We start from the raw sequence: 20,131 nt of genomic DNA on the forward strand, positions 1-20,131 counted from the left end.
ACTTGGCTGTTAATACATTTTTGACCGAGATTTGATTTTTATTCTGACCCATAGTTAATTTAAATTCTGACTATATAGTTTGTTGTCATTAATAAATAAAGTAAAGAACAAAGGGCCCAGGTTGGAAATCGAAAGACCTCCGTTGTTTCAAAAAGTTTGATTATATCAATACGAAGTCCTTTATATTTTAGTATTATCGAATAAATTGGTATAAATATAAAATCTAAAGTCAAATTAAAAGTAGAACGTTTGTTAAATTTCTTGATGCAGAGAGCATAATAAGTAAAATTGTTAATCACATTGAGATGTTAATAAATTGTTGGACAAATATAAAATTATACTGTCTCTAAGTAATCAATGTATGAAGTATATTTAGTTTCGGGATGCGAATTAAAAATAAAATAAATATATGTAGTTTAATATTTGGTTTTGTGTTATTCAGTTAGCACTTTACTTTAGCTCCGCACGCTATGAATAGCGTTTCCCTGTTCCGACGGCACTTTTCAGTAGTGCGACGCCGTTCGTCGCGGTGTGCTGTCTTCGATATGTCGGATTAGTGCGTTGTTTTGCATTTATTTTTACCCCTTTTTCTCCCTGAATTCCCGTTATTCATGCGAGACTTAGAATATGGTCTCCACTTTCAAAAAACATTTGGCCCAATCGATGTTTTTTTTCTTTCGATTTCTGGACATCCATTTTTGTTTTGTTGTAGCCGCCATATTGTGCAAGTTTTGTCTCGTACTGTATTCAAGGACGTTGTTGTAGGACAATTAATTACACCTCAAAATGACCTTCAAACATATTTTGATAATGAGCGATCACATATCGATTCATTTTGTTATCGACGCTTTCGAATAAATATGTTGATGCGTCACATTTTATAAAATACTTTTCATACGTAGCGTTTCTGTAGAGAAACGCGATTATGTATTAATAATATCATTCACTATTGATCTCGTGGGAATAGACAAACCTTGACCTAACCCAAAATATTTTGTAGGTCGATTCATTTAAAACTGGCCTTGGGCATTTTAGTATCTAAAATTGTATTTTTATCCCTTTTTTTCAAAATACTTGTTTTATATTTGGCAATAACTAATTTGTTTTTTAACGTTTCAGTGAGGATTTGCTCGGAGACGATTTGGCGTTAGGAGATGAGACTTACAATTTAGGCAACGAGGAAGAAGATATTCTGTTAGCTGGTGGAAATATCGACGAACATGTCAATTTGAAGCATGATGCAACACAGATCAAAAGCAACATTTCTAATTCCGAAGTTAAGACCGTCGGGTCGATCCAAGATGTCCCTATTGTTAGTAATACCAATATTTTTAAATAATTTATAAATTCATTCTAAATATTAACGAATACCTAAAATTTACAGCAACCGAGCGTAACAAAACGTGCTAATTCAGATTCGGATCAGGTTGTGAAAGAGCCACAAAATTGTGATGGTAAGCTTTTTTCTACTGTTAAATTTCAATTATTTTTTGCATACAAAGTGCTGTTTTTGTTTTTATAGAATATTTAAAACATTTTTTATGAGTGATTAGAATATACTTTTCTTGACCTCTGATTTGAACTTTAATTTTTGCTTGAATAGAGATCAAAGTGTCTTGTACGTATTTTGTAGTTTATTTTTCAATTAATTCAATAAATTATGTAATAAATTGAATTTAATCCACCTATTAACCCTTTGAGCGGTATCACCATACATGTATGGTGATGACTCTCACTGTTTTGCAGTACTCCTAATAGTTATATATTTACATATATAACTGAAGAAATAATAAATTAAAAACATATTTATATAATAAAATTTTCAATTTAGTTCATGTAAATGATTTCTATACAAAATAATACAAATAAATTAAAAAGTATAGAATAAATGAACGTAACAAAAAATATTTTATATTAATTTTATAAAAAAATATTGAGAACATCTGAATTGCTATAAAAAAATATCACAATAGCCAATTAATATATAAAAATAAATTAAAGAAATTTAATAATAGTAAAGTGTTAAAATAAATTATTAACGCACATAAACATTTTTTGCTAGGATTTTGAAAAACATGGCAACCAAGGGCTAATAATTTATTTCACACTTTTCTACTATTAAAAAAATATATAAATATCATGTTTTTTATTTATATATGTAAATATAAAACTATCTGTGGTACCACAAAACAGTTAAAGATCGACCACTGTACATGTACAGCGATACTCCTCAAAGGGTTAATTTTGATTTTAAACTATTGATGAAATAATTTTAACAAATGTTCCAATGCAAGTCAAAACTTTTGACTAATATATTTGTATTCCTTTTAATTCAAAAGTTATAAACGACCCAATGGTTTCAAGATTCTCATATGTATTGAAGAAAACCATGACAAGGTTAAAATGTAATATGTTATTCATTAAAAAAATATTTGAAATATTAAGAAAGCAAACCCATAAACATTTTAACAAACAAAGATTTAACAAGCCTACAAAATATGACATGACGTTCGTTGATTATTTTGCTTTAAATCTCTAGTCTCTTAGTTTTAACATATACAGGATTCTCCCAATACCTCAGATGTAATATTATATTTTCTCTTTTTACACCATTAAAAGTATAAATAGGCTGTAGAGTTTAATGTTGTATCCATATGCTTTCTCCATAGTCTGTCCCATGTGGTACGTGATACGTTTGGCCGGAAATTCCATTAAACTCAATCAGGATCACTTAGTAGTATTTGGTCAATCTGTTATATAAAACGGTTGAGAAGAATTCAATTTAAACGCCACATCAATCATATAAACGTAAATCAAAATGATTTCTGAATATTTTGTCAAAATAAGAGTACAAAAAGATGGATTTGTTCGAATTTATTCTAAAATAAAATCGGCAGAAAATAATGCAGTTGATAACAGTATAATTTTATATATGAATGTAAATGTAAAAATTAATCAAATCTGTATATTTTTAATAGTTGTGGATAGCAACGTACAAGCGAATAAGGTGGCTGTAGATCAACGCTATAGAGATAGTCATCAGGAAAGATTTCCTACCGAGAGATCAAATATTCATGGTGTAAATCAGCCAGCTATTCCTGATTCCCTCGGTATATTTTTTATTTGCAAACCTAATATTTGAATATATTTTATTAGCAACGTTATAAATTTGGAATGAATAGGCATTCTATAAACATATTTGTGACCTAAAATTTATTTTTAGATGCAGTAGTACCTACTGACGGACAGAATAAAAATTTCAATAATAGGAGAAACAATCGCGGAAGACGTGGAAAACGAGGAGACTTGAGAAATCACGAAAATGCTGCGTTTCAACCGTCGAATTATGAACAGCAGCATCAGAACGATAACAGGCGCGGAAGAGGCTTTAACGATTTCAGGCCAGTGAGAGGGTTCAAACGAGGTCCCGATTTCAACGTTTCGAATCAAGGTTTCGTCAAGACTGTACCTAATTCTTACTACAGACCCGACTTTCCCGACGATATGAGATCCATCGGTCCCAACAGAAAGATTGGTATGATTCCGAACGATATGGGAAACGCTCGACCCAGCAATATGAGGATATCAGTCGATTATCCGAATCCCGACAACTTCAGACAGTTCGGTTTGGACAACTTTGATAATAGACTCAATAGAAATTTCGATCAGCGCGATAATTACGGGCCGCCGATCCCGAGAGAACCGTTTGTCAGTGACAGAGGTTTCCCCGAGCCGATGAATAATTTTGAAATAAACGAAAGAAGATTTACCAAACCGTACGAGAACGAACGAGTGAATTTACTGCCTGGTCACTTTAACAATAGGCCTCCTCCAGGTTTTCCACCGATACGAGGCAACGACCGAGATTATGGAGCACCGCCAATTGATCATTTGCAAGCTGGTCCGATGCCGATTAACGATCTGATTTTTAAAAACCTACCTCCAATGAGCGAAGGCAAGAAAGTTCTCATCAATCCGCTCTTCATTGGAAACGTGCAATCTCATGGTGATTATTTATTTTTAAGCATTTCGAGATGCTGATACTTTTGATGATTGAATGATTTATTTTATGTTAGGTTTGGGCAATTTGGGAGCTGCGAGAGATTCAGTCGGAAATCCCTACAATCTTCAGGGTTCAAATGCTCAAAATAAACTTCATGTAAGTATATTCATTGATTATTTAAAAAAAAAAATTTAATTATTATAAATCAAGCTGTGCAGTTGGAATTTTTTCAATTAAATAGTAATTATAAAGTACCAAAAATAAATAATAACAGAAAATATATATTATTATTAATTATTTGCTGAATATTTTATTATATATATCTCACTTCAGATGGAATTGGAGACAAGAAAAGTAAGCGAAGAGGAGTTGGAGCGCTTAGCAGAACAATTTATAGATGAACAGCGTCGGTGCTTACAACGTGCTAAAGCAGCAGCTGAAAATGAAGAATTCTATGAAAAAACGCAAAGGTAATAAAAATTATTATAGCTTTCTTTGTTCCTCGTTGATGAAAATCGTATGTTGCTATCAATACTTAACTTGACACTAGATTTACGGAACCCGTCAGATTGACGGGTTTTTGATTTGTATCAGACAGTATTTTTTACGATGTTTTTTATTTGAACAATGCAAATATATTATGACTATTTTTATTTTCGGAAATCTGGTCACTATATACCTATTTTTAATGACACCCATTAAATTGACGGGTTTAATCTAGTGTTAATTTCTTCACGATTCCTTTTTAAATATTTAATGCTCTTAAAACTTTGGGGACACAGAGCATCAGATTTCAATGTGAATCCAGAGTCTAGCTCTTACAAATATTGGTACAAGTCGGTTTTATGACTGCCACCGCCACGCTTGCACACATATACAAACACATACAGTGATACCTTGGTATACATCCTTAATCCATTCCAGATCCTTGGACTTATACCAAATAAGACGTGTATACGTGCAAATAAGACAAACGTATTTTTCCCATAAGAAATAAAGGGAAATATTTTTCGTTGCTTGGCTCCTCTCGTTAACTTTTTTAGAACTCATGGTTAGTGAATTTACCAAAAATGAAAGAAATAATAAATCATGTGAAAATTCACAGTTATTGTGCGAGTCGTTTACTGTATGGTAGCAACTGCTGTACAAACACACATGAGAGGTAAACAAGAGTATTGCGCGGTGTTGTAACTCATACAAGTTGCGCATGCGTGATGTCATTTTGACTCATTAGGTTTTTTGCACGCACGCGGGTCATATTTCAAACGAAGGTCTTATACCAAGCAAAATGTTTCTCGTCCAAACAGGACGTATACAAAGTTGGACTTATTCCAAAGCGGACCTATACTGAGGTACCATTGTATAATGAAACAATTTGGCGGTGGCAGTGATAAAACCGACTTGTACCGAAATATCTGGTCAGTTTTGACACAAGGTTTTTAACGTCTGTTGTTGTATTTTATAGATTTATTGAAAGTGCCACTGCAGAGATGCGAAGCGACGATAGAGATTCCAAAAAGGAGTACTTGAAAAGAAAGCAAGAAGAATTCATTAATGAGAATCGATTAAATCTAAACAGAAGAAGGCGAGTTTCCCCACCTCGCGCTGCTCATAGACCGTCGCCTCCTCGTCATAGAATTTCACCGTACAAGAGTCGCCCGCGTCCCCGTTCTCCCGACTCTCCGACTAAGCGAGAGTTGTCCGGTGAACCCGAAGAGAGGGAGTATCGTGTTAAGTTGCGAGAGCAGGCCGAAATGCGAGCTAGAATATTGCAAGCCAAAGAACGAAGGCGTCGACGCAATGCCGCCAGTCTTACTGAGAAGATAAACCAGAATGTAGAAGTCAATATTATACCAGCACCACCGCCACCTATAATCAGTACTAAACGGTAATTTAAATACCTATAAAATCACACAATGCTATAATTTAAAAATAATTCATTACGCATATTTTTATATATAGATCTAATAATGATAACGTGACAACACAAAAACCGGCCGTTGTTAATGTAGTCATAGAGGTTGAAAAGAAGGAAATTAAAGCAGAACCATCTAGTCAAAAATCAGAAGATATAATTGCACCAATTAATAACAAGCAGACTGAGAAGAAGATAGAAAAATCATCTCAAGTGGAGAAGAAAATTGAGACGCTGGAGGACATGTTAGACGATGATTTCTTGCAGTTGTCGCCGGAAGAGGAAGATCTGTTGCTCACCGATGAAGAAGATTTATCGTTAGATGCTAAACCTAGCACTAACAATAGAATTAAGATTCTCGGTAAAACTGATAAGCTAGAGAATAAAAGTAAAGATGCACCGAAGCCTATAAAAGCTCCGATAACATTCTCATCTACGATGTATGTATTGTCTTACAAATAAATTTAAATTAAATTGAAAATGTAATTTTAAATTTTAATATTTTGTACTTAGCGTGAAGAGGACGAGTGGTGATAGTACAGATTTACGCAAGAAGCTCACAAAGACGTCTGAAGCGCCTTCGGTTCCATCTTCACAATCTAATGCTTCATCGCCCGTAAAAAAAAGAATAGTGTATTCTAGTAATGAAAAAGAGTCACTGAAGAAATCTAATAACGATGGAAAAGGTAATAGTGTAATATATATTTTATGATGTGGCATGACTTTGACTTTCTATTTATTATTGTTGCAGATGATAAAAAGAAGAATGCTGAAACTTCAAGTAATTTATGGAAGTCAACGTTTAGCGAGCAAAAGGTATGATTAAAATTTATTTGACAATGCATTTCTGAACTGCGCTTTTACGTTTTGATCAGTTGAGTTTCTTTATTGACTACATTTCCATTGGTCTCTGCTATTTATTGTAAATTAAATGTTTCTATTAGGGCAGAATTAAATATTAATGGTTGACCTGTGATTATTGTGATAGTAGTTTGAATCCCATTGACTTAGTTCAAAGCAAGTCAGAAAATTCCATGATTTTTTATATAAAAAAACACCCTACGATCTTGTCTGCTGCAAACATCGTCACATTAAAAAGTAAAAAAATGTATTTTTTTAATTTACTGAAATACCGGTAATAAAAAATATATTTATTGAAAATATTTAATTTCAATGTTGTCATATTACTATTTGACAGATATTATTACAAAATGGTTGATTGCTATTTTTGTTTTATTTAGTTGGATCTCACTGCTGCTGGCGCTGCACGAGCTATCTCGGCAGTGATGAGGAACACTTCCAATACTGAACGCAGCAACGCTAGAAAAGTCAGCAAACCAGTGACGGTTGCTAAGAAAGTAGTACAAGAAGAAGAAAAACAGTCAACGAATAAGACATCTTTGAATGGGAATGGAAAGCAGGTCGTCGTGGCCACTTCTGGACGGCGTGTCGTGATACCTTCAAAGCTGCAGAAGCCGTTAGTCGTCATCGACAATGAGGACGAAGGAGTGCAAGAGGTTCCGAAGAGCAAAGGCAATAAGAAGACTACGGCTCACATCGTCGGACTGCCACCGGGGATGACGGAAGTGAGGCTGCTCTCCTTGTGCGGTCCAGAAGTCGAGGTATCACTTACTATATAAAAGCTTTATGAATATGTATTTTTATTATATTAATTATATTTCCTTTGAGGATAAAAAGTCGAATTTGGTTATTGCATACCGACTATTTGTTCAAGCTAAATGGAACTGAATAAAGAATGCCATTCCAATGATAACATTAACTAGTCAAATACAATATTTTTTTTGTTATTCAATTACTCAACTAGGATATTAGATGATTAAATTAATTATAAATATTGTCAGTATTATAATGATAATTTAATACATTCCTTAAGGTTTATATCAGAATTGTCGTAGCAAGATATTCTAGTGCTTGTAAAATATTTTCTTTAAACATGACTCAATTTGGTGTTATTATAAAGTTAGATTTTGTTATTGCGATCCCAGTGTTATATTATATTCACGACGAATAAATAAGTTAACTGTGATATTGTTATTTATACGTTATGGTGAAAACATGGTTATTTACACTCATTCGCCCATTTCAATCCAAACACTTGTAAACGACCATGTAAAAAATGTAAATAGTGTTTTTTCATAGTTCATGATATACAAATGGGTATATATCTGCTGATAAACTTCATTCAATTTAAATTGAATTGGTTATCGATTAATATATATATAAATAAGATCAATAAAATATGATAAGATATAAACGGATTTATCCGCGATATTGAGGACACAAGTATTTCGAAATGAACTAAATATTTTCAATATATATATATTTGATTTAATGGAGTTTAAATGCTTAATCTGTTATATGTATAAACCTTTTGAATCTAATATCTGAAAGTAGGGTTTAAATGTAAAATAATTATACATTGTTATATATATTGTAACTAAAACATTAATTAAATTATGTATCCCAAAAATCTCGATTCGAAATTGATGTAAATTGGTAAATACTCTGTGTAACTTTTTTTGGCTGTATATAGTCACGGTAAAGATATGTATATATTGACAAGAACAATAAAATGCACATATTGTCATAGATATTGTGAAATGTGCTACGGAAATGACTGTTGAAACATCATTTATCAGGGCTCTTTAAAAATAGTAACTTGAAAAGAAATGTACTGTCTTTTGGTTACTTATCTATTTTTTTTATTAGCGTTTACTAATGTTCATTATTAACTGCGTATTTTCATATCTTTAGACGGATTTTGAAGTTAAAAATGCACTATACTAAGCGTATATTATGTAAAAGATGCATATGCACATTTTTCTATTTTATGTGATACAATTATATATTTTATATTATCTTTTTATAAAAAAAATGTAATGACACATATTCTAATTGCTTATAATAGCATTTTTTTATTTAGAATTGAAAAAGTCTTAACCCTTTGATTGCCGAACCTTTTTGGTATTATCATATATTAAATAAAAATACATATCTTTGAAAAAAAATGTTATTTTTCCCTACAGCCTATTAAAATGTATTTGATTCTTTCTTCAACGATGACGTCGAATCAAAAGTAGCAAAAATAGCAAAAACCAATGTATCGGATTTCGGCAATCAAAGGGTTAATATATGTGGAATTAATATAATTGTGCCGTGTTTTCATAGTTTCCTTTCAATAATCAATTAATAAACATATGGCGTTTTCCAAAGTTTTGGGTTGAAATGGGTTTTTTTTACAAAAACCATAAATGGTACTTTTATTGTGATGAGACTATCTGTGATATTTTGAATACATGTGTAGTGTTTTATAGACCGAAAACATTAATGTTTTTGAACATGACACATGTTTATTTTTATGTTTATTCAGTGCCATATTTTATTATATTTGTATTATTTTTATTAGCCCTTTCCATTATATTTTTACATATATACTAACTGTCGATAACATAACCTCATTGTGTCAATCCTATTTCCTTCCATATTGTATATTGGTATGAATCTATTTTATTTTTTTATGAGTGTATGTTTTATAGGAATACGAATGTGTGAACGTATGTTATATTATTTATCGATGTAACTATGATTTGGATTTTATACGTAACAACACTGTTAAAGCGCTTCCACCGACTAATTTTTGTGATATATTTTAATTTTATTCAGATACATTCAAATTATATAAACAATGCTTTTCCTGTTTATTTTTCTGCTTTTGGCTTTAAATAATATCGATATACAATGTAAACCTGAAATGTCTCACTTCATTGATTATTTGTATAACAAATAAGCTCAATAACAATATTTTATTAATAATGTACTATATATATATCTATATAATCATTATTATTTTTGTGTAAATTGTATTTATTTATGAGTGAAGAATGTGTTGCTATTTTTATGTGTGTATATATTTATTTATTTAAATGTTATACAGCAAAATCTCGTTATTTTATATATTTACATTTTTATATAGAATTTTTTTAATATTATATTATTTTATTAACAAGCTTTTTCTGTATATCATCATGATGTATTGATTTACTCTTAAGGAAAATAATATATCATGGATATGCAATTTTAGATGTACTATAAAATAGTATTTATATTATTATAATAAAGGGAATCTAATAATATTGATATGACGGTGAGTCAAATGAACATAAGTGCAGTAGCAATTTTAAGCTACTGCTGTGCATTCATGTTTCATGCCTGATTTGCACTGTACGCAACACTGCAGCCATTTATTACAGGGTAATTTTTATTTGACTCAACCTCGTATCTAACTAAAATGTTATTTGGTAACCTTAATAATTAGTAAAATAATGATTATACTGCTTCATGTGAACCAATATAAATTATTTTCCTTGTAGTGAATTGTATTAATATCTTATGTATCAATTCTATACATATATTTATATAATATGTAAATGTTTTATCGACAAGATCATGAAATTGCATGACTATTACTATATAATGTTGAAAATATGATGGTTTTTTACGGCAGTAATATAAGGTAGTATATAAGGCGAGTTAGCGTTAAGAGGCTAGTATCATAGTATCTCATATGAGGTGGGCGTTGGTGTGACTCGTGTGGCTGTTGGTGTTACAGCGGGTGAACGTCGGCGCCGGCGGCACAGCGGACGTCAACTTCACATCGGCGGCTGCCTGCCAGCGCTTTGTGCGGCGATTCCACGGTCGTATGGTCGCAGCCAGCCAACTCTCAGTGACTACCCTAAATTAAACACACCACCACACGCTTCGTTCGGACGACTGCTGCTGATGCTGCATTTCTCATCGTAACGATCGTTTCGCATTTATGTCAATCTGTTTTTTTTTTATATAGCTTTAATGCTGATTTTTTGTTTTATTTATTAATTTGAGGGTTTTGTGATGAGACGTTTATATTATACAGTACGAATCTCTTATTATATAAAATTGTGTGACTATAATCGAAAGCGAATTTGTGAATTTGAAAGACACATGATTTTGGTTATATATGCTCAGTATGTCCAGTCAGTATAAAACTATCTATGCCTTTTAATATTTTTCAATGGAAAAAATGATTTATTGTATCTGTTAAAAGGCATTTATATATACTATATATACGCTTTTTATATATGTATCTTTTTCACAAAAAAAATGTATTTGAAAGTGGTGAAAGAATCAATTCTCAGAAAATATTTTTTTTATTGCAATATTATTAGAATCGGCAAAATAATGAAATGTTTTCATCGTTGTGTAGTATTGACTGAAAAACAGACTTAGTATGATATATAATGGACTTAGTCAAAGGCGTAGTAGTTGAACGATTAATTCATTAAGTAAAACTTTACATTTTTAATTGTATACATTTATGATTCCATGTCCTTTAGTTATTATATTAACTTGGAGATCGTCAAAAACAGATTCAAGTAAATGCTTCGCAATTTTATCGGTGAATTGTGCCGAGTCTGTACTTGGTTAAAATTTATTAATTGTGACATTGAAAATATAAAACTACTTGTAATGTATAACATATTTTTGTAAATCTTGAGTATCAAAAAATATATTTTAGACGTTAGGAGTCGTTCGTATGATTCGGAACCAAAATTGTTATATTAACTTTCGTCTATAATGTAATTTATTTATCAACAGACCAAGTCTTATTATTTCAGATCTATATTTTTAACTGCCTGTGTCAATATTTATAGACTAGTATCAAAAACTGAATTGCCATATTAAATACATTGCGTGTTTTTATCTCGAGTTATTTGTTTATAAGCGTACCTTTATATGTTATGATGATGTATGTTGAATTATTGAAGCATAAAAATAGTCTCAGTGAAAATGTGTTTCAGTGATTTCTTTTTACCTTATCTATGTGATCTAATTATGTTTTATTTAGATTTTTTGATAAAAAATAATGTATATATATATACGAAAGAAAAAATAAAACTTTTGACTCAAAATTTATTTTTATTTTAAGTTAATTTTTTCCCAAAACCATTGACGGTAAAACATAGAATTTATAAGCAGTAAACCATGACGTGATATGAGTCCATTTCGGAAACTTGTCTAGGAATGCTTTAAAATCCGAAGTCTTATGCGCATCGTGATGGAAATGATGACTTGATATTCCTATGTCTACTATTGGTTTATGAAGCTGTTCTTCAGATACCTAAAAATATGGTTATATGTAATAAGATAATGTTATTTTTTATAATATATAATATACCTTAAATGTGAGATTGAGCTTGAGATCTTGCTCGATATTTCCTCTCACTATGTGTATGAAATACGAAGGTCTTCCCTGCCATTCACCACTATTAATAATGTCGGTCGGTATACTCCATTCAACGAGAGAAGCGCCTTCTCTCGGAGTGAATGTGATAGCTAAACGATCTGGCCCTGAAATAAAGATATATATATATATATATATATATATATATATAGTAATGGTATGACAAACTATTGTAAGATTTTGTATTTAGACTATCTTCGGTTGTATAATAATAATATGCAACGGGAGTTCGTCAAGGAGATGCTTTATCTCCCATATCGCTTAACACATTACGGTTTGCTATTTTCGCGCAATTTTACATATACAGTAAAACCCCCTATAGCGTAGTTTTTGTTACTGTTTGTCCCTTGACTTTGCTAGACGCAAATATAAAGTATGTGTTGATATATATAGATTCTCTACATATTTGAATCCTTCTGTGGGGACTGATTTAGTTGGCTACCTTGGAGCTAAGCGGTAGACTGGCAACACACAAAGTAGTGGTGCGAGAATATTTGCTGATCGGTCCACAAGCTTATTTATCTCAGGGGAATTTTATTAAAATAATTTATTAAATGCGCGGATATATACGTCCGCGGGGATTTTGGTGCACATACATTTTACGATTTAAAATGAACGTAGGGATTAAGTTTTCATATTCGTACAAAAGCTAGTATAATATATTACATACCTTTAAGTGTAAAAGACAATTTACATACTCTTGTTTGAGCATTACAATCATTTCTATCGTTCTCCAAAACAAGTTCAGTTTTAACTAGTTGATTTGGAGCTGTGGCTGGAATCCATGTGCTTTTTGGACTGTAATATAATAATTTGTAAATAAAAATAACGGGGAAAAAACAATATAATATAACTATACCTAATTGCTAAAATTCTAGATGTGATCAATGGAATTCCACAGTACATCTCATTTGAACAATCATCGCTTAGTGATGTCATTAAATTTTCACTTTTCGGAATAGTTCTCGGACTATTCCTATCTAAATTGAATACAAGATATCCACTTTCGTTTCTTCTGACTGCTTCGAATTCATCTCGGAATTCTCGGTTAGTGTGCTACAATAAAAATTATAAAATTAATATATAACATTATGCACAACCTAGCTCGATTTCATTATAATTATTCAGCACAATATTCATCCGTGAGATTAGGAAAATCAAGGAAAACTTTGATAATCGATTGAAATTATAATTGTATAATAATCACTAATTACGATCGAAAATATGGAATTTAAAAAAAAACACTATGATCTATATGAAATTTGAACCGAGGTCTTTCAGGTATTAGTAATATAAAAAAATATCTCACCAAAATCATATATCTTTGCGGTTTAGGCAGACTTGCATCTACAGTATAAGATTCTCCATAAATCCCTGAGACTACCAAGCCATACGTCACAGTGAAAATCAAAGTTAAGATAATAGCAAATCTTCCAGGTTTTCTAACGTACGCTAACAACGGCATCTAAATTTCACGTTTTGTACATTTAATAATTAGTAATATGTATTCATTTAAAAAATATATGAATATGTTACCAGAAAGCTTATCAAGAACATTGTAAATAAAGACGAGAGTCCTCCTAGTATCAAATCGGCATTTATGGGACCTGATCGGCCCAAAATCGGAATTATCAACATGAAGAACATGTTGACACAGTATATATTGAAAGCTAATACTGGTATATGCAACGACATGTAGATCCACATCCAACTATTGCCTTTAATATAAAAATCAGTGAAATTTTAAACAATTTTTGTAAATGATTATACATAGTTTTGTAGTTAAGACAAGTACTTTTTGTTTACTGTATTATATTTACCATTCAAAGAAATGAAATGAATCAAGATACTGCTGATGGCCGAAGTAATAACCATTGGGAAGAACAGCGACGACGATCTAAAACCAGTGACAGTCAAGCAGATCATGATGAGCATCCACGGAGCTTGACTGGCGACAATATTACACTGAGTTGACTTTGAAATCGACATTTTTAACTGCAAGTACAATTTCATTAGTATCAATTCATCAGAATAGTATTGTTTTAATATTGACTGACCTTCGTTGATCTCCATTTATCCATGTAATATGAAATAATGAAGTAGATCACTATAGAAGGGCAAGCAAAGAGCGGGAATATCAACAATGGGTGGCCGTACCAAGGCATCGCTAGAGCGGCGAAGTAATCGATGGAAAATCCGATTCCGGCAGAAGCTCCGATTGCGCAAATCAGAGCTAAGAGTCTTCCGAATACCTTGTAGACAAACTCTCGTGCAATCATTTCTGTTATAAAATATTTAAATACAGCATTATCGAAATTTATAATATAAATATTAATTTATTCACTTACTTCTGAATGGATATCCAATTGAAAATATAACACTCACGATAGATAATGAAAATGCTATTAAATTCAGTATTAGATTTGTAGACTTGCTGTAGATGATCATAAAAAATCCGATGTAATCGTAATATATATTTTGCCCTTGAGAGTTTGCCTTAAAATATTTTTAATAAATATAATATTTATTTTTATAAAATATGTAAAGGCACGAATATTGCTACAAAAACGAATATTATTCTCTATTTTTTTTTAAATAACTTTGTAAAATACTCAAAAAACAATTTTATTTACATATTAATTAAGATATAATGTGATACATGTTATATATTTTGGGCTTTAGATTCTAATTCTAGATTTTTAAAATAAAAATTGTGAAATCACAAAAAAAAAGTATTCTTTATTATAAAATTATTGCTTAAAAATGTATGTGTTTGCTACAAAGATATAATTATTTGATTTATATGTAGATATTAGTAATTATCTTAAGATATGTGAGTTTCTTAACGACAATTATATATGCTAGAATAAAACTAATATTATATTTTAAAACATTAAATATTTTATTGAACCTTCGTAGGGATATCCAAGTTTAGTTTCAGTGAAGTAAAGTATACCATGAAAAAATACTACCAACAAAAATCTATATATGTATATCAATAAATAAATAAAAATTATATTTTTGTAGGAAAAGAAATTATATAGTCAGTAATATTAATATTACATAATCAGTTCTTTTTTGATTGTGATCGTTGACTTTTAACTTTAATTTTTAATTAAATTACTGACAAAAAATTACGAGCACAATTTTTTGTGTAACAAATTAAATTGTTAGTGTTTTTTTATAATAAATGGCTACTAAATTTTAAAATAATTATATGATCAATAATTTTTTGACAAACGGCCAATAAAGCTCCGATTTCAGTTTAACCCATAATAATTACAATACCAAAATTATTTTATTTAAATTCATTCGAAGAATTTTATGATATATTTCATTAAAAAATATTACATAATCAAATTTTATTTAGCATTATATCGCAATGCATATTATTTTTTATAAATATAACTAACCATTTAATTTAACCTCATAACCGAACAGTTTCTTATTACGTGATAAAAAATAGTCTGTAAAGGCAGTTAAATTTGTCAAATTAAAATTAAAATTTAAAAGTTAAATATACCTAATAGAATGCAGAGCGAATGATTATAAGATTCATAGCAGATCGGCAACATACTGGCTTTTATGACGATATAATTTAAGGTACGACAAAATTCGTCCCTCCCATTGAAAACAGTTTTTAAAATTCAATGACGACTTTTTACGTCATGCTCGTTATGTATGAAATATAACTACGACGCCTTTAGGCATCATGCCCGGTTAACACTTTCGTGGCCGGTGATGCATATGTGGCATCAACATGGGTTGGACCATTGGCGGCCGCATGTTGCGAATATGCATCATGTTTGCGCCGACCGTTCTTGGCCGGGGATCAGCATATACATCATGTTTTCGTTAAGTTAATGAATTAAATGCCACAAAAAAATTAAATATAAAAGGTTTTTGTTAAATGTTGCAAAATCTTGGATTTGCAGTGAATATCAATGTTAAATGTTGCAAAATCTTGGATTTGCAGTGAATATCAAGCGTCTCAAATTCCCCAACAAAAAAAAAAAAGTTATAGCGATTTTTCAAAAAAATAAAATAAATACGATATTGTAAAAATCGCCGGCAATTAGCGTAAGTTTGTAGCGATTTTATCCGGCCTGCATAGTGTTAGGAGATTAAAAACATAATTTCTTAATATTAAAAATTTAATAATAATCACCAACAATTTAATATAATTTCTAAGCGTTTAACTACTAAAACTTTTAATTAAAATATTGAATAAAAAATACTGAAAGGCTCACGAATTAAATAGTCGATTTCTTCAAGATAAATGGTCAGTAATTATTTGAGCAAAAGTCGGGGAAGCTTCGATTGCGACTACCACGATTATAGTAGGAATAGCAAAATTAATTTATTATTAATTCATTCTTCCAAGGCATATGTGACTTTATATAAAAATATTATATATTCGATTATTACATAGCCTTTAAATTTGATAGTTAGAAACGAATATTATCGTTCTTTGTTAAATCACTAATATTCGGTTAAAAAATCATTCATTCAATTCAAAAACACCTTATAATTACTGATCATTAAATATAAATACTGACCATTTAATATCTAAACATTTGTTAAAGCTATGACACCTTAATAATTACTGACCATTAAAAATAATTACTGAATATAAAATATAACTACAGACCATTAAATATAATTACTGATTGTTTACAATTTGTTAAAAATACAACTACTGACCATTAATTTAAGTTTCTGACCATTTATTAAAACTACTGACTGTTTAATTAAATTACTGGCTCCAAAACAAATATGCTAATCAAATTTTTTTGTAGTGATATTTTATTTAAAAAATTTACAACTATAATAAAAAAATCACTACACCTTATAATCTATTATAATAAATAATAAAATAAAATATAAATGATTTTTGAGTACTTTATCATAGAGCAATTAATAAAAATCAAAAATAAAATCAACGAAATCTAAAAAATGAGACCTTATCAGAAAAAAGTAATTGAGTTGAATTAAGTGTGGTATTTTATATATAAATTGGGTTATCTTATCTTTGTAGCAAAAGTCTTGCACAGATTTATTAGTAATAAATATTTTTTTAAATAAGCAATTCAATTTAAAGAATAATAAAGATATTTATATTCTTATTTTTAGCAATATTCGTGCTTTGTCCTTTAAAATATTGATTTTATTTACTTTCATGTCATTCAATTCCACAGCATTTCCAAGAGCTTGAACGAGAGCTAATGTATTGTCTCCGATCTGCTGATGACTACCAAAAGTTATGTATTCTTTGGCGTCATATTTTGTGTGATATAAATAACCATTTTGCCAAAATGCAAAATCCATTCCTAAAATATTGTAGTTTATAATTTTTGTGTTCTACATTGCTATGTATAAGATGAGGATCGGATTGTATTAGATTTAATCATTTTTTATTATTAAATCAAATTAATTATTATTAGTTAGGAACAAACATTTTAGGAAAGGAAATTGCGGTGGTATTCCTTCGCCTTTTATACCAGTCAGGATAGGATATCAAGGATAGTTTAAAAATAATGTGAGATTAGATCAGTTGCTGGAGAGTTTAATGTTATGATTTTATACCTGCCATATTTCCGAAATCCCTAAATATTCTAAAATCAGTGTCAGATGGAATAGCGCCATTTTGGAAGAGTTCTTCGCCGACAATTTGTCCTCGAGGATGAGGCACGCTTTTGGCATAATACTGAAGATGAATCATAATTATTATGATTTAAATTAAAGCGTATTACATATTAAAAAAAATAAGATTTACTTCCGATAACCAAGAATGGTTAGGTCCGGATTGAAATAGATAATTTGGACCACCAACTCCTGCAGCTTCCAGATTGAGAACAATTCTGCATTTGGATGCCCATTCATGTTGCAGAAATAGATGAGCAGCCTAAAATTTGTGGTACATATATCGATCAAACTATATTTGACAATTTATGTTACATAATTTAAGAATTCTTCAATACCTGAAGTGGAACTTCTTCGGCTCCGTTGAATAAGAACACTACGTTGTGTTTTAAACGAATTGGAGATATTGATAGGGCGCGGAGTACTTCCAGCATAGCCGAGCATGATATCACATCATCAGAAGCTCCTAAAATTATGAATGTTAAAGATTTTCATTGATATGTAATTAAAAACATAATAATAATAAACAAACCACTGCTTGTCGGCACTGTATCGTAATGGCAATTGAGTAAAATGCTATGCGATCCTTCGCTACCCTCTAGCATCACAATAACGTTTTGTATGTTATCATAAACGTTTGTAAACACGGGTTTGAATTGTAGATTGTACGCGCCGGATCCTTTTTGTCTCTAAATAATTTTATAAAACTTAAGATTAATATAATAGCAACTTTCATTTAACTCCTGAAATTTGTGTTTTGTGAATTCTCATTTAAAAAATCAGCAACTTTCTTGAGAAAATTGTCTTTATTTGTTAAAAAAAATTTGTATGAATATTTTTTAATGTTTTACAACGACTGCATAGGAAAGGGTGATTCCGTGCCAGATGTTTTTGAGTAATTTTTAAAAAAGTACATTGACCGGGAAGTGGTTAAGTAATCTAGATTCACATTTGAAACATAAGAAAATACTAAAATGAAAACAACTTTTAACCTGCAATAAGATAGACTGATAAGGTGACTTGTTTCTCTTGATCTCCTCCACTTCTTCCTCGATAATCTTAGGAGCGATGACTTCATTCAAAACGTCGCCCACAATGCGGGGACCTAAATTCGTCAACCGATTGGAAATTCTCTTTGAGTGCTCGGCGCTGAACAATCCAGGATTCCTTTTCTATAAACATACAATTCAATTACAATCATGTTAATTCAACTTATTGTAAGTAAACATAAACATACCAAATCATTGAGAGTCACAGGCTTAGGCAAAGATTGTTCAATGTAATAAACACCATAATATAACATGGAAGCGAGTAATAAAATGACTAAAGGCCATCGCCACGAGACTTTATTGGTGTCTCTATTGTATTTATTGACGGTATCAATATCGTCGAGCAATCCTTTGTGACTGCTCTTCGGCTTTAACCTCGATTTGTCCTTACGGTTTTGCGTGAAAGGCATTTTGATATTTAATTTAATATTTTTTCATTAATTTTTTAATTTTAATGATAATATTATACAATAATAATGGAGATGATAATCTGTAAAAAAAATAAAAAAATGTATGACATAATCAATTCATTGGCAAGACGCATTATTACATAATAAATAACTATAATCAAAGGTCGTTATTATAAAACCGGTGTTTTATGAGTTATTGATTATAATTGTAAATAAGTTATATAAAATGACAGTTATTTGTACAAAATATAATATGTCGATTAGTTATAAATTGCATGAGTGTGGATTAGAAAGTGTGAGTACTAACCTTAAATAGATTAAATTACAAAGACGATAACATTCTCATATAGTTACATGTCAACAATGCAACTTACCAGTGTTGCTAGTGTAAAAATACATAAATGTCACATTTGCGCAAAAATTTTATAAAATTTTAGCATTGTTTTTTTATTCAAAATGCCGCGAGATATTTTATAAAAATATTTAATTAGCAATATTTATTTATTAAACAGGGTCATGTGGTAGTAAATTTTAGGCTCAAGCAAAGAAAATAACACCCCCTTCTAAATCAATAAATAATTCAAGGTTAATTATAATTTTTATTTATTATTTGTAAATCTTCCGTTGAAACATAACAGGCGTGTGTCTTATGTGTCACAACTGAATAAACTTAATCAACAACTACCGAGATTCCCCAGATAATATGATTAGCCCTTAGACCGCCGACCGGTAAATTCTTAATTACTCGCTGTACGCCATGCGTTTTTAGCGATATAATTTTTTGGCTACTTACTCTGTTTAACACATCAT

The 20,131-nt window shown here is 30.4% G+C and overlaps 2 protein-coding genes across 2 annotated transcripts; one reads left to right on the forward strand and one right to left on the reverse strand.

Moving 5' to 3' along the window:
* Positions 1–508: 508 nt before the first annotated feature.
* Positions 509–11,887, forward strand: LOC148232796 (uncharacterized). Its single transcript, XM_088189111.1, has 13 exons — positions 509–556; positions 1,120–1,312; positions 1,385–1,454; positions 2,979–3,110; positions 3,224–4,006; positions 4,077–4,159; positions 4,337–4,473; positions 5,469–5,891; positions 5,966–6,358; positions 6,432–6,604; positions 6,670–6,734; positions 7,160–7,540; positions 10,549–11,887. The coding sequence occupies exons 1-13, from the start codon at positions 546–548 to the stop codon at positions 10,678–10,680; spliced, it is 2,976 nt and encodes a 991-aa protein (XP_088045237.1). The 5' UTR covers positions 509–545; the 3' UTR covers positions 10,681–11,887.
* Positions 11,875–19,699, reverse strand: LOC148232797 (endoplasmic reticulum metallopeptidase 1-like). The gene is made up of 17 exons (XM_088189112.1): positions 19,629–19,699; positions 19,100–19,401; positions 18,855–19,034; positions 18,395–18,551; positions 18,201–18,328; positions 17,996–18,124; positions 17,806–17,926; positions 17,395–17,549; positions 14,568–14,715; positions 14,277–14,500; positions 14,040–14,214; positions 13,756–13,937; positions 13,529–13,684; positions 13,079–13,275; positions 12,890–13,017; positions 12,154–12,326; positions 11,875–12,096 (listed from the first exon to the last, which is right to left on the reverse strand). Exons 2-17 carry the CDS (start codon positions 19,319–19,321, stop codon positions 11,905–11,907), a joined length of 2,667 nt encoding a protein of 888 aa, XP_088045238.1. The 5' UTR covers positions 19,322–19,401; positions 19,629–19,699; the 3' UTR covers positions 11,875–11,904.
* Positions 19,700–20,131: the final 432 nt, after the last annotated feature.

This window comes from Plectrocnemia conspersa, unplaced genomic scaffold, assembly GCF_051122295.1.
Source record: "Plectrocnemia conspersa isolate PC_06_02 unplaced genomic scaffold, ASM5112229v1 ptg000008l, whole genome shotgun sequence".
NCBI lineage: Eukaryota > Metazoa > Arthropoda > Insecta > Trichoptera > Polycentropodidae > Plectrocnemia > Plectrocnemia conspersa.